At 42.0% G+C, this 14,754-nt stretch overlaps 1 protein-coding gene across 1 annotated transcript in view; it reads right to left on the bottom strand.

The window, feature by feature from the left end:
- Nucleotides 1–14,754, bottom strand: part of LOC103765021 (regucalcin) — a 66,079-nt gene that overhangs the window by 16,584 nt on the left and 34,741 nt on the right. Inside the window, exons 8-11 of the mRNA XM_018084145.1 lie at nt 10,884–11,000; nt 9,942–10,415; nt 7,140–7,257; nt 4,809–5,627 (exon numbers count right to left, since the gene is read on the bottom strand). Coding sequence (XP_017939634.1) covers nt 4,809–5,627; nt 7,140–7,257; nt 9,942–10,415; nt 10,884–11,000 — 1,528 coding nt within the window. The remainder of the gene's footprint in view (nt 1–4,808; nt 5,628–7,139; nt 7,258–9,941; nt 10,416–10,883; nt 11,001–14,754) is intronic.

The raw sequence follows: 14,754 nt of genomic DNA, 5'->3' as shown, positions 1-14,754 counted from the left end.
AAGGTGGATCTAGGAGGTTGTCCCACACGAAAGAAGCCTACTGGAAAAAGAAAGATTATGGGGAAGCTGTATGCACAGAGGCCGGGAAACTAATGAGCAAATATCTGAGGCTGCTTCTCCTTAACCATGTAGTCACAAACCTATCCAAGCTATCTGCAGAGGGGTTAACTTGAGGAACAGAAATAGGCATGCACATCTGCTATTTTCAAACAACTTACCCCCACTGCTATGTAACATTTTCTCTCAGAAAGCTGTGCTTGCAGTCACTTTAATCCACTTCTGTCACATCCCTACAGATGTGCTGACTTGGTTAGGAGCAGAGCCTGGCAGCAGTTATCCCAGGATCAACTGTGCAAGAGGGATATGTTGCAGAATTGCACCCCAGGAGGGGTAATAGCCTGTTGAGCTCTGAAGCGGGCACAAGGTTCAGAAGCAGCAGTAGCATGGCATCTCTCATGAAACCAGAACCCAAAATTCTGTGAGTCTTCACTTCTTCCTAAAGAAGCTGCATTGAGGCACTCCATTGTTTTCCACCTCTGCCCTTCCCCGGTGTTTTTCCCTCACATGCCAAGCTCCCAGGTTGTGCAAGCAGCTTCCTTTTGTTCCTTCATTCACATCAAAAGCATGTTTTCCTACTAGATGTGTCAATTCCCTGCAGTGCTAAACCTTTACAAGCACTGGGATCATCAAAATTCCCAACGATCAAAATGAGTGGTTTCGCTGGATTATCTTTGCAGCTCACAGAGGCAGGCTTTGAACACTTGGTAACGCTCGGTCCCTCCCAGTATCAGACACACATCATGCGTCTGCAGCACAGCCTGTATATCCAGGCCGAGTCGTCAGCGGTGCCACATCAAAATCAAGTGAATGTTTCAGGCTTACGTTAAATATCCAAACACTTGTAATTTCTCCCTCTATGGTTTGGAATTCACGGTGCAAAGAAAACATTCTACAAATGACATATGCAAATTTGTAAAGACTCTACAAACCAACAGCAACTGTTTCCAAAATAATGAGTATACCAATTTCCTTTCTTGGCCCTGTCTTTCCCACTTCCCAGCCACAAGCAGACTGTATTTTCACAGGGAATTAGAAGCCACCAACCAGAAAGGAAAAAAAAGGAAGTCTGTTGCTGGAATTTATTGCAAGATCGCCTTCAGGGAAGAAGAAATCCTGGTCCTGAAAAACAGCTGACAGTCCGACACTTACTGCTTCTTCCTAGTGCTGATTTTTCTTCGCTTCTGTCTGCACCTTTACCGCCTTTCCACCCTTTTTTACCTCCTGTTTGCTTTTCAGCTGAGGGACTTGAGCTCCGTTTCACCCAGCCTATCTTCAGCTCCGGTCCCAGCCTGCCTAGGGCCACCTGCTCAGTCACTCCTGCCTGTAACCAGGGCACAAGCATGTTGGCTGCTCAGCTTTCCACTCACTCTGTTGCTGCCAGACCCACTGCTGGCAGGGAGGGTCACTGCTGCCTGCAACACCCAGACTGCCAATTCCCCATCCCTCTTGGATGCTGCCAGTTGCAGAGCCGGTCAGAGCACAAAGGATGCTATCGGATCAGTTGTGTGGCTACACCCACTCCTTTCTCTCCACCTTCCCTTTCCTCTTGCCTTCTTCCCTGCTCTAGCACAGGGACGAGCTCCTCTCTGACAGCAAGGTACATCACAGCACCAGCCTGTGGGAGCAGGGGGAACTACAGCAAAAGTCGGTGTTAAACTGACATGAAACATCAACCCAGGAACTTGCTTGCACTGATTAGTCCTTTGCACATACAGGGCAATAGCGGGCTGTGTTCAGCTGTGCACGTCTGTGGGAAGAGGAGGGATCAGACAGAAGGCCTGGCTACAGCTCTTCCTCTATAACCCACTTTGTCCAACCAGGGAAAACCAGCCATACTACAGCATAAGCAAATACATTGAAAAGTGAGGCCAGGGCAGCAAATAGTCTGCTACATTTGCTCAGCCAGGCAGAAACAAAAGCCAGGCTTGCACTATTTGCTATACACAGCAAATTAGTGCTCAGCGACTCTTTTTTGGGATGCTGAAGGGGAAGGGTTTTCCTGGATACTTAACTTGTTAAAGCATTGCCAGATCTGCAGAAATAATTTACTCCTGATAGACACAGTACTGACGAGTTTCACAACCTGCCAGACACAGAGGGAAAAGCCCTGAATAAATCACAACAAATGAAAATATTGTTAGCAGTTTCATAATTTAATGAAAAAGTACTTGTAAAAAGGGGACATCTGAAAAAGACCGAGTCCATCTTGGAAAATTGAATATATATATATTTATATATATAAAACAAAATGCAAAAACACAAAAAAAATTGACAAATAAAGTTAAGAGGTAATACTTCAAACAGTTAGCCACCGAATGCACAATAAAAACTAGCAAATGCACTTTGGGGACAATACTTGAGAACTACATAACCAAGGGCTCCTTCATATGTCTATTAAGATCATGTAAAAATTAGCAAAACCACTGCCCAGACTGGAAACAACTGAATTGATAACCCTAGAAGAGCAGAAACGCTGAGTTTTGCTAAAGCACCATTTTCCCTCTCTTCTGTCATATGCTTCCAGCCACAAAATAATATGAACACTTTGCTGACCTCCCAGCTAAGTGTTCCCAATAAAAGCTTCGTAAAATTTCAAGACCAGTGAGAGAGGATTACTAATAAATATTGAAGGAGAACTAAGAGAATCAGAACCAGAATACAAATGAATAGATATTTGTTTACTTTTTCTGAATGACCCATGGCTTAGAACACAAAGCATTTCCCATTAAAATAAAATATGTGGAAACCTAAAATGCTACTGCATATTTACACCAAATGAAATAATTTTGAAGATACAGCTCTAGAAAGATCAATTACACAAATATACATAAAATCAAAAAGTAAAAAAAAAAATTAAGATGCATGAAGCAAACAGAGCAGGTTTGCCAAGTATACTTTTTTTTTTAATTATTTCACTACTGAAGAGTCCTCCAGCCCCTGACCTGCTAGTCCTATTGCAACTAGGGAGATTTCAAAGTTTAAAACAAATCTGAAAATGTCGTTGCCATTTCCCAAGCTAAAAGCAATAAATTAAAACCATGAAGAAAAACAAGTTGCTGTTTGGATTCTGCATAGTCATCTTCACACTGGGTGGGGGACACCTTTTGTTTCCAGACAAAATTGAACCCTCAACAGAAAGGAGCTGTATGACATGCCCTATACAACCTATGGGCCATTTCAGCCAGTGATGTGGGGACAGAGGATGTTGCGTATTTATGAAATGTACAGCATTTCAGAGAAAAACAGTGCAGTTACTTCGTTGATCAACACAACATCATCTGGAAAACAAGAAGTTAGTTCGCATTTAAAGAAAAATCCCCTGTCATTGAAACAAACAGAAAGGGATTCCCTTCCCTTCTCGCTTCCTCAATACTGGCTGAACTTCAGTCACTATTTAACAATTGCTGATTTTAAAGGACACACCAAAAATGTGTTAGACTGGGAAACAGCAACTGATCCAGAGGTTGAAAAGCAGCTTAATAAAATAGTAGATTTTCAGCAATTAAAAAACCCATACTCCAAATGTTGATTGGCTAAAATTTTACAGACCTAGATGCCAGAAGGCTCCTATGCCTGTGTTCAGGCAACTAGGGTTGAAAATTTGCACCTGCAAAAAAAATTCAGCCGAAACTATTTCAAATTCAGCCAACTTTAAAAATACCAGGTAAAAACACCTCTGGATATGAAATCTCAGTTTCAAGAGGAACCTGGCATCACCGGTGATTGCCTAAATGTAAGTGTCAAATAGCATTTTTCTTTGAAGTAGTACATCTACTTTTGTAAACACTATCCACAAAATTAGCCATCTGTACTTGTTAGCTGGGTAAAATATTTACAAGTGCATCCCACAACAAGCAACTATGTACAGAGATTAAAAAAACTGAAGTACTAGAAGTTTTATATTTACAAAATAAGCAAGTTCTTGTGAAGAGAAACAAAACCTTCAGCAAAAGCAGGGAACGGGGGCATGTCTAGAGGTCAGCAAGTTTGGCAGCGCCAGCGACGCCTGCTTCCACCCTCTGCAAGGAGCCTGCAAATGCCACTGCAGTTCAAAGCTCCTGCAGAAGGGGATCGTCACTTAGTAGTCACTTTGGGCCTGATCCAGCAGAGCACACCAGCATATGCTCGGAGATCTGAGCACAATGGTTCCCGGGGAAACCAGCAGGACTTTTCAGATGCTTAACTTCCTAACACATCCACAAGTGCATTGCTGGATCAAAGCCATGCTGCAGGTGCTGTAAGAATGCAGTTTCAGTGTCTCCGTTTGCAGTCTCTTGCAACAAATTAGAGCAATGCAAGGACTTCTTTAAAATCTGTCCACCATCACAACACTGACTTCACACGAACACGTTGCCTCGCACATAAGCTGGCAAGGGGGAAGCGGTTTCCTGAATTTATGCAAAGATTAACCACTTCGTGCTCTCCCAGATGTTACCCTCTAGTAAAACACACGATTTCCACATGACTTTGTGGACAACTGAGCTAACCTTGCGAAGACTGCAAACCAATTCACAGTTGAACAAAACTACTCTGATTTCTCTCCCCTCCCCCCATCCCCTACTGCAGCTCTTCCTAACATAGGTCCTAGAATATTTTCTGGAACCTTTTGATAACGAGCTTTGCACTGGTACACGGGACTACATAAAGGCTGAATTACCCCGTGGGGGCTTCTAATCACCTTTGTACCGAACTGTGAGAAATCATATTCTTTTTGTTTCTATTGTGACAATCTCTTCCAAAGTCCTTACTTGGGCTTTCTCTCTCTGAGCTACTTCGTCTTAACCTCACTTGCTCTTTGTTTTCATCACTTTCTGCTTCAGAGTCACTCAGCTCTAAGTCAGGACAGTACCCATCGTTGTCCTGGTATGGAGCACCTTCAAGTGTCTGCTTGCTCCACAAGCGATCTTTTGTTGCAAGTCTTCTTGTTGGCTTTTCACAGCACCGGAGATCTTCCGTGGTCCTCACTAGACTATTGGTAGCCTCTTTAAAGGACCGGCTAAAATGTTCTATGGTGGATTTTCTGAAACCGCTCTGGCTGGCCAAGTGAGCTGTGAGCATGGACTCTTGTTCATAGGGTGTCTGGCTGGAGCTGTCTCTCTGGCTCACGTCTCCAGCCCTGCCCATCAGACCATTGGACTTGGCCATCAGCCTTGAGTTCTCCTGCTGCACCCGCCCATTCCCAATGGAAGACTGTCCATGCAAAGCAGCCTGGAGCGCTAAAGGCTTCCCGGACGGCTGACTCCGGTGAAACTCCATCATCTGTGTGGGGCCAGAATCCTTTACCTCACTCCGAGGTTTGCCGATCCCTGCCAGCAACCCATTACTTCTGCTGTCGTGCTGATACCTGGTGTAGGATTTTGCTTTAATTTCAAATGATTCCTTTGACATCGGCACACTCCGTTTGCTGTAAACAGTACTGTTGTTTTCAGGAGAAAGCGGTCTGTTGCCAGGCTTCAGCGAGTTATTTTTGCAATCTCCTAATGCTGATTTGGGCATTTTTAACTTTAGGGTGATCCTGGGAGGTGGATAGAACAGTGTGTTCTCTAGTGCACTTGTCAGGGTATGGCCTACAGGAGAAAGAGATGAGGGAGCAGGGAAAAAAAAAAGGCATTTTTAAAATGGGTAATTCGTTTTTTTATCCCTAACAAGTTTTATAGTCCATTATAAGGTCATGCAACAGTAAGAAGCATTTGCAAACAATTAGTGTGAAATGATTTAGGACATTAAAGAGAAGCTGGGATAACGAAAACTGTACCAAATTAACCACCACTTTGGAATTTAGGTAAGCATTTACGCATTTCCATTAAAAACAACGACGTGCCCTTTTTACAGGGCTTTCAGCCAGTGAATTGAACTAGTTTTGAGATATGACTGAAGTAGTTCCAACAAAGCTGTAAAAAAGGTTCATATTCAGTTTTGGATGAACAAAAAACGATGCTTCAAACTGAGTTTCAATTTGGATTGAGTTCAACTCTCTGCTTTGTATTATAAAATTCTCTGTGCTTGAAAAGTCTTTTCACCCCAATATATTAGTTGTTATGATATTATACACATATGGCACCCATTGCAAAGCAGTTATCAAGCTTTTCTAATAATCATTAAAAAAATCACTTGTGTTTGTAAAGACATAAAATAAATTTAGTAGATATTTCTACTAAAATACATTAACACAAAATCAAAGTGCTTCAGAGTACTGCTGCTTCCACAGCATACTAGTCTTATTTAAAACAGGTCAAAAAACCTATCTTATCAGTATTAATGAAACCTATCCATGTTTCAGGGGTAGAGAAAAAAAGCACAAAGACTTCATCCTAAACTAGTCATTAAAAATGCAATATGTTTTTTGACAGACCAGAGAGATCTTAACTTGGCATAGAAAAATAGCTGCCCTCCCTATTAAAAATCCCACAGTAATTACACTGTAATGCATACTCCTCTCTTTCGAAATGTGCTCCTTATTTCAAAAAGTTGCTATAGAAGTGAAGGGCAGAATGGGGTTTGGCACCTCAGCATTCCTAAACAGTTACTAGTCACTATTAATAACAAGAGTACTTAAACTCTTTTTGAAGGAAGGAGAGCAACTGCAGATGGTAAGCTAAGAAATGCCTCTGTGCTGCTCGTGAGGCACCACGAGAACAGCAGTGATTCCTATCAGTCACTCTTCTCTCTTGCCTGAAGGAAACAACTTCTGACAGCAAGAAAAAAAAGCTTTCTCAGCTGGAGAACCAAGTACCAGTACAGAGCTTGCTGTGGGCAACCAGTGCCATAGACCAGCAACCCAAGGAAGCAAAAACCTAAGAGATCATCACCAGTTCCTTTCTGCTATCTGGATACCACAGTGATTACTAAGCAATAGGCATATACTGGGAACAGCCATAAAATAAAGAAATAGTCAAGTAAATATTTTAAGAGATTAAAGAGTTCTCTGTGTGTTGTTACTTCCATTGATTGTGTACTTGAAGAAAGTTTTTCAAGGCAGTTTTATGTGTTAAAAACACTAAGCAGGAACACACAGAGAACACACTGTTTTAGTTTAACTACATGCAGAATTTGTAAATATTTTACATTTATAGGATTACCTGCAGCGATTTCCTGATTAATGAGTTGGACTTGCAAATTGAAGACCTGTTCATGTACTTTACTGTGGGACAACTTCAGTTTCTCTCTCCTGCTTACCATGTAGCAGAGATTTCTTACCTACGGAGGAATAACAGGAGACTTAATAGGCAATAAGAAAATAAACCCTGACATAATTTAAAAAGTGTATCATAAACAGAATCAAAACAACAGTATGTGCAAAATCCCTTGGCAAAGTTTTTGTGGACATTACTGAACATACATAACTATCAATTTTGAAAAAAAATCCTTTTTTTTTTTTTAAATTGTCAATTCAATGTATGCCTTGAATACATTTCACAAGACAACAGAATATATTTTCATTTTGGCTGACCCATTTAACAGTTTCTTTTTGGACTCCATTGAATTGACTCATAAGGTTCAACAAGGCCAAACGCAAGGTCCTGTTTCTGGGCCAGGGCAATCCCCAGGATCAGTGTGGGCTGGGGGATGAATGGATAGGGAGCAGCCCTGCAGAGAAAGACCTGGGGACAATGGTCAGTAAAAAATTGGACAGGACCCATCAAAGTGCCCTGGCAGCTCAGAACTACAGCAAAAGCAGCATGGGAGAAGGTCAAGGGAGGTTATTCTGCCCCCCTGCTCTGCTCTGGCGACACTCCATCCGTAGCGCTGCATCCAGCTCTGGCATTTCCAGCACAAGACACGGACCTGTTGGAGCAGGTCCAGAGGAGGGCCACAAAAATGGTTAGAGGGCTGGAACTTCTCTCTTCTGAAGACTGAGAGAGTTGGGGTTGTTAAGCCTGGAGAAGAGAAGGCTCTGGGGAGACCTTACTGCAGCTTTTCAATATATGAAAAGGGATTATAAGAAAGAGAAACCAGATTCTGTAGTGACAGAGAAAGGAGCAATGCTTTTAAACTGAAGGAAAGTAGGTTTAGATTGGGCATAAGGAAGACATTTTTTACAGTGAACATGGTGAGGCACTGGAACAGCTTGCCCAGAGAAGTTGTGGGAGCCTCATCTCTGGAAGTGGTCAAGACTGGATGTAGCTTTGAGCAACCTGGTCTAGTGGAAGGTATCCCTGCCCAAGGCAGAGGGTTGGAACTAGATGGTCTTCAAGGTCCCTTCCAACCCAAACCATTCTGTGATTCAGTTCCACGTAATTCTACTTTTTCTATTTGTTTGAGTTAATAGCAACATTTTCACCTAATGTAATCAGAATAGGAAGAGGCACTGAAAATTCTTGATAAACACCTAAAAGTCCTTTCAAAACAGAGAAACAGTGTAGGGGTTGGTTGAAAGGTATCTGTCAAACGTACCTTACCCAGCATTCAGTTCCACCTGTTCAAAACTGGTACCTCTCCACCCCAAAACAAAATTCCAAGATTCCCAAATTTATATTTATCCCAAAATAAAACAGAGTAGAAAATCTTATAGCATGGGAAGTTCAAAAACTTTGAGACAGGCATTTCAAAATGTGAATCACCTCCATAAGTACATCAATTTCAACAAAATTTGATGCAAAGCAAACATTTATCAAACAAAAGCCTGAAATGGTCTCTTGAAAAACAAAAAACAACCCACCCCAAAATACCAACCCTCCATCTGAAGCACGGGTTTTAATTCTTTTTTAAAATAAGGTTCCATATCCAAAGTAGTCCTGGAAAAGATCTGAGATTGATTATGACTAGATTCAAGACAACAGTTACACTGACAAGTACAAATCTTGGCTCCAACACTCATCTCCCTGTATTTTCATGTTGTTCTCTCCCCAATACTGTTTCCCCTTTTTCTTACAACACTATTACCTCTCTCCTGCTTTTGCTACCCCTCTTCTCATCAAATTTAGCACATCTATTTTATTTTTTACATTTCCTACCTATCTCTAAGCACTTGAAAACTGCAGCTGACCACTACCCAACAGGCCAACCTAATTGGCAGCCTCCAAGTGGTAACAAGTCTGGCTTCCTCCTCCATCAGCTGCCAGAAAAATGCACTCTGTACACCTTCCTAATAATCCCTGCTCTGATTTTTGCTGATGGATTCCTTTTTTCCAAACTATTGTCTAGCTGGCAATCTGGTAAGAGCCCAGCTAGCTACTGATGAAAAATAATTTCCTTTACCTCCTTCTCAGTAAAGCCACGAGCAGTGGCAGACACAGAGGGTTATGTTAAGACCGCTAATTCGCTCTAGGACCTAAGGCAGCTACATGCAGTGAGAACATCTAGGTCTAGAGAGCAATGAGTTACTCAGTCTGCCTGCTACCTGGGACAACCTGACACCAGAGGAAGAGATGTGACTAAGACTCCTGAATCAGATGTCACGGGAATTGGTACGAGTACAGCCCCAGCATTCTGTTTCTGCATGTGTGGAGCCAAAAAGTCCCCATGGAATTTAACCACCTAGGATATCACCTACTTGACTCCAAACCATGCAGGCAAATGCTGAAAAACCTCATTTTTTTTTAAACATTTACACAATTCAAGTTGAAATCAGAGAGTCAATTACCAAATATGTACATTGTGCACAGAAACATGCATCTTAAAATACATAAAGGAATAACCTCTAAGCAAGTCAGGAAGCACTGAATCTCTCACTGGACTGAGAGAGGACAACTTCTGAAAGTCTGCAGCAGGCAGTGCAGCATATCAAAAGACTGAAGTTGAAGGCCTTACTTTTTTTTTTAATCTTTTAAATAGTTATTTTTAAAATCATCACCCTTTGCTTTCCCCACTCCCACTTTCATCCACAAAGACCTTGCTCACCTGCAAATAGTTTTTCAAAACTTTACCAGTTAAATTCTTACCCTCTCTAGGTCCTGCCTCAAATGCATGAACATCCTCATGCGAGTATGAATGCTATCTTCTTTTGGCTGCACCAAGCCATTTTCTTCGTCCTCCTTGGGAGGAAACAATGGTTTGTTAAAGTTACTTTTTCGCTTTAATTTCCAGTAATTGTAGATGAAATCTACAGCAAGTTTAGGAAGGCCCAGCTCTGCTGCAACATCCTCCACTTTAACTAATGAGTAAAATTCTTCTTCCAGCTCTCTGAGTTTTTGGGCTCGTAAACTCGTTTTCTCGCTCTCTGTTTGCTTCTGCTCTGACACGCTCTTGGGGTGCTCCTCAACATCAGGCAGCGAATTCTGTTTGTTCTTGCTGTGCTTTAGACAATATGACTTGAACTTGACCTCATCCCCATCATCCAGGATAGTCTTCATTTCTAAGCTATGCTCAAAGGCACAGGTGACATGAAAGGCAGTGATGCAGCTTTTCACGGAACACTGCAGACAAAACAAAACAAAAGACCTCAGTTACTAACAGAAAAACAACAAACCAGAAAAGAAGGACATAATTATCTTAATTACATGAAAGTCCATCCCTACAAAACCCTATTTTCTACACAGTCTTAAAAATATCTGTTGATACCTTTGAAGTTGGCTTCACCCGATTTAGTATTTTCTTGTTCGCAAAGTGTTCAACAGAAGGAGTTTTCTGTCCATCTCTGATGCACACAGTAGTGGTTCTTAGACATCTCAGCCTTATTGAAAGGAAGGCAATCCAGGCTAATTCCTAAATCTCTGTGCTAGTCAACTAATTTGATAGAAAAGAGCTACGAAGAAGTAGATATCTACTCAGTGGTCATCTGCATTGTAAAGCACCTCTGAACACTGGAAGAACAAAATGCAATACAAAAATTGCCCTTCTGACACAGATTTACCCTGCAGAGTCACTACAGGACAAGTACGTACCTGAATGCAAGCACCAGTTTTCAGTTTGCATAAACTACACACTAGAGCCCATCGACTTGGTGGAATGTGAGACACCTTTGTGATTGGCTCCATCCTTTCTGGGCAAGCAATACTAACCTGTAAACAAAAAAATCAGCATGGAAAACAGTTACCAAGGCAATAAAAACAAGCAAGCAAGATATGTAGGAGCAGAATTATCTCTATTTCTGGGGTGATGGGGGATCACAACAGTTGACTGTACTGGAAGCTGAAGTGAGCTTGACTGGGAATGATTGGCAAAAAACTCCCACTGTGACTGGCCAGAGACCCTATGTATCCTTGGCATAGATTACCTCTGTGGTAATCTAAGGGCACCATTGGGCTTTTGGGATAGCTGCTGTGGAGACAGAAATTAGACAGCTGAGTACCTTGCCTGATCTCTCAGATGACCCTTCCACTGTAGGACTGCTGAGGGTCGAAGAACAACAAAGTACCAAGCGCTACCACAACAGTGCAATACCACACTAACCGGGACTCCGTGACCCCCATCCATGAGATGATTCATGAACTGGAGAGTCAGGGAGTGGTCAGCAAGACTCACTCACCATTTAATAGTCCTATATAGCCAGCATAAGTCCACGGGAGAGTGGAGACTGACAGTGCTCTATCATGGCCTGAATGAAGTTGCACCACCACTGAGTGCTGCTGCGCCAGACATGCTGGAATATATGTACATATATATATATATATAGTATAGTTATAAGGTGTAGGATTTGGGTATGACGTAGATTGTACAGAATGAGGGGTGGATGATGTCCTGTTTCTAACCACCTCACATCATTTTCTGGGGATGGGGGGAAGGGCTCTCTTTCAGTTAGGGTAAGCATGGCAGTTGGGTATTGTCAGTTCCTTCTGTCGCTGAGAGCATAGCTGTTACTGTTTGTTCTTCATATTCCATTGCTGTATCCAGTAAACTGTTCTCATCTCAACCAGTGATCTTTACCTTTGTGCCTCCAATTTTCTGCTCCAGCTCACAGCAGGAGGAAGGGGGATTGAGCAAGCAGCACATGGTTTGGAGTGCTTCAGGGGGAACACTAAATTGGGGAATACCATTCCTAAACCACAACAACCTGTTGAGAGACTGCAGTAAGTGGTAAGTACTTAAGTTTATTTCCATTCCCTTGTGGGGTTTTGGGGGTTTTTTTGGTTTTTGTTTGTTTTCTGTGCCATTTCACAGATGTAACTTAAAAAGGACCAAAATACAAGCTACTCAGAACAACATAGGAACGCTTTCCCGAAAAGTTCCCTCTATAAAAGCCCCAGATCTGCTACAGTGTCCACTTCTGCCAGCTCACAATTTGAGGCAGAACGGATTTATCAGTCAGCAGCCAGGGAAAGCCTCGATTCCCAGCTCTGCCTCTCCACCAAGCACTCCCACTGCAAGACATGATCCTAATACACTCTCCTAACTACAGATTGCATCAAGTATAACTTGAGAAAGAATACAACAAACTTCTCTTACTGCAAAGCACGATATATTCTCTTGTGCTAGTTTTCACATACTTAGTCTGGATGATCTGTTTGTCCCTGGTAGACCAGATAATGGATGTTATTACTAAAAGAAAGAAAAAAATTCAGACGCGCACAGAATACCTTTTCCTGTTCTTTGTTATACTAACTTCCATATATCCATTGTGATGGAAGTTTCTCAACTGCCTGTTGTCTGTACAGGGAAACAAGGACTGTCCTCCATGTTTAGGACACCAAAACAGACATAAATTATATCTCTAGACATGCCTGAGCCACTCCTGACAAACAGGATTTATCCAAGGCAAAGAAACAAAAACTTGGCCAGCTCTGAATGATCAACATGCAGAACTGGGCCAGTATGAGAATGGCACACAGCAGAAGATTGCAGTGGGATAACTGTGTCCCAAGAACACCAGTCTCCAGAAGCAAGCATTTCGACAGTTACACAGCACTTTTTGAAGAAGCAGTTGTGTGCTTTGCAAGGCTACCTGTCTGAAGCCAAACAAAAATGCTAATACTAGCTAGGAAGCTCTCCACACTTCCTAGAAACAATTCACCTGAACAGGGGCAGACTTGTATTTCCTGTGGTGGGAGAGGGGCTTCTTCTCAAAGGGGCCAGACCTAAGAATTCAAAGAAAGGAGGTTCCTAGGTCATGCTCTGTGGCACTATGAGACAGAATAAAGCTCGTTAGTTAAAAAAAAACCAGTTAAGGCTGAGATTTGAACAGTTATTTTGGTTTTTTTAGAAAACTTAAGAGCATTATGCTACAGTAATTTTCATAGACTACCTTCACAGTAAGAGTCACGCAGGGAAATCCAGGTTATGAATTAGTTTAACACGTGATAATTAAACCGGTGACTTTACAAGAGCTAGTAGACAAAGTGGAACTTCCCAGCTTCCTTTTGGGGGTACACCATCAATGACTTGATACACATATTCATTTTAAAACCTGCTTAATCCCCGAGGAGGAAAGGCTTTGCTTCAGCAGACCTCCTCAGTGAGGTAGACTTACCCAAAGATAGCAGAGCTAAGTCATAGTTGCTATGCTCAGAGTAGTTTTGCTACTCTCCTTATCATGCATTGCTTTAAAAATCATTTAAGTAGCTGGAAAAAACAGCTTTTCAAGAAATTACTTCGTTCATCATTTCCACATTTAAAAAAAACAGCTGACCAGCAGTTCATGAATTAATGAATAAATTGACTCAAATAAGATATATGTTTGTTACAGTACTTCACCCTCTCATCTCCCAACTGCAAGCCCACATCTTCTGGAATATAGTCAACCTGCTGCATGGCACTTCTGAAAGCCTTCATTAGGAAGACAGTGAGATGCTTTAGAGAGGGTTCAGCTTTTACCAGACAAGAAGGAGAACACAAGGCAATATGTGATGCCCTCATCAGGTAGAGATGAGAAGCAATTGAACCTATTGTGGCCTTTCTGTAAACTGGTGGAAAAGTGACGACGCTATCCCTGGAATGCCTATAGTTTAACAAATCATGTCCAGCACTTTTAAACATCATCAAATGTAGCTTTTTTGCTTCCCAAAGGAAAGAGCCTTTCATGAACCTAACTTCACCTTGCTCAAAACAGAGCTGGTTACAAGTCACACAGGTGTTTCTGAAACAATATTGTACAAAGATTGACTGCTACCACTACGCTAAGAGGTAAGATTTCCTCTGGGAATTAAGGGATTTTATCAATTTGTCAGGTTGTCTACATTCATTTCAAAAAGAAACCAGAATCTTCAGTGATTTCTTCTGGAGACTGAGTAATACCAGCTTCCACTGTGCTTCCCAGCAGGACTTGGCAATTGACACAGACCTCCTCCCTGTCCCTCTCTGCCCTCTTTAATGCTCTCCCTCCTCCTTCCCCAGAGGAGACTCATGAGGTCAAGAAACATGTATATTGGAAATACTGCCCATTCAGCTTGTAATGCTGGCTGTTGGTATTACCCCACTTTGTAAAAGCACAAAGAGGCACTTACAGAGTCAGGTGCAATTTATTTATACTGGCCTCGTGCCATCTGCACGTTTCTGATATTCAAAGAGAGAAGTCAAGGCAAAGTCTGTTTGAACTTTACTACTCACAGAGGATCCAGAGAGCAGACAGGCCAACTTCTTCATTCCCCAAAAACTGCCACCCCAAGGCAGAAATGATCCATCTGCTGTAAGATGTAGCTGTTTTCTCTATTTCTTCACCTTGACTTACATCTTGACTGCTACACTCCGAAGAAGTTTTACGAGTGTGCGAAAGTGAAAGCAATGGGTTGTGAAGCCTGCTATCTGCAACTGTCATGCACATGATCATCCCCCCTACTGTCCTCTGCTTCCTTTCTAACCTGCCACCAACAGCTGCAGGTC

The sequence above is a fragment of the Manacus vitellinus genome, unplaced genomic scaffold, assembly GCF_001715985.3.
Source record: "Manacus vitellinus isolate BGI_N305 unplaced genomic scaffold, ASM171598v3 scaffold_7_pilon, whole genome shotgun sequence".
NCBI lineage: Eukaryota > Metazoa > Chordata > Aves > Passeriformes > Pipridae > Manacus > Manacus vitellinus.
This window is presented reverse-complemented; position numbering and strand designations above follow the sequence as displayed.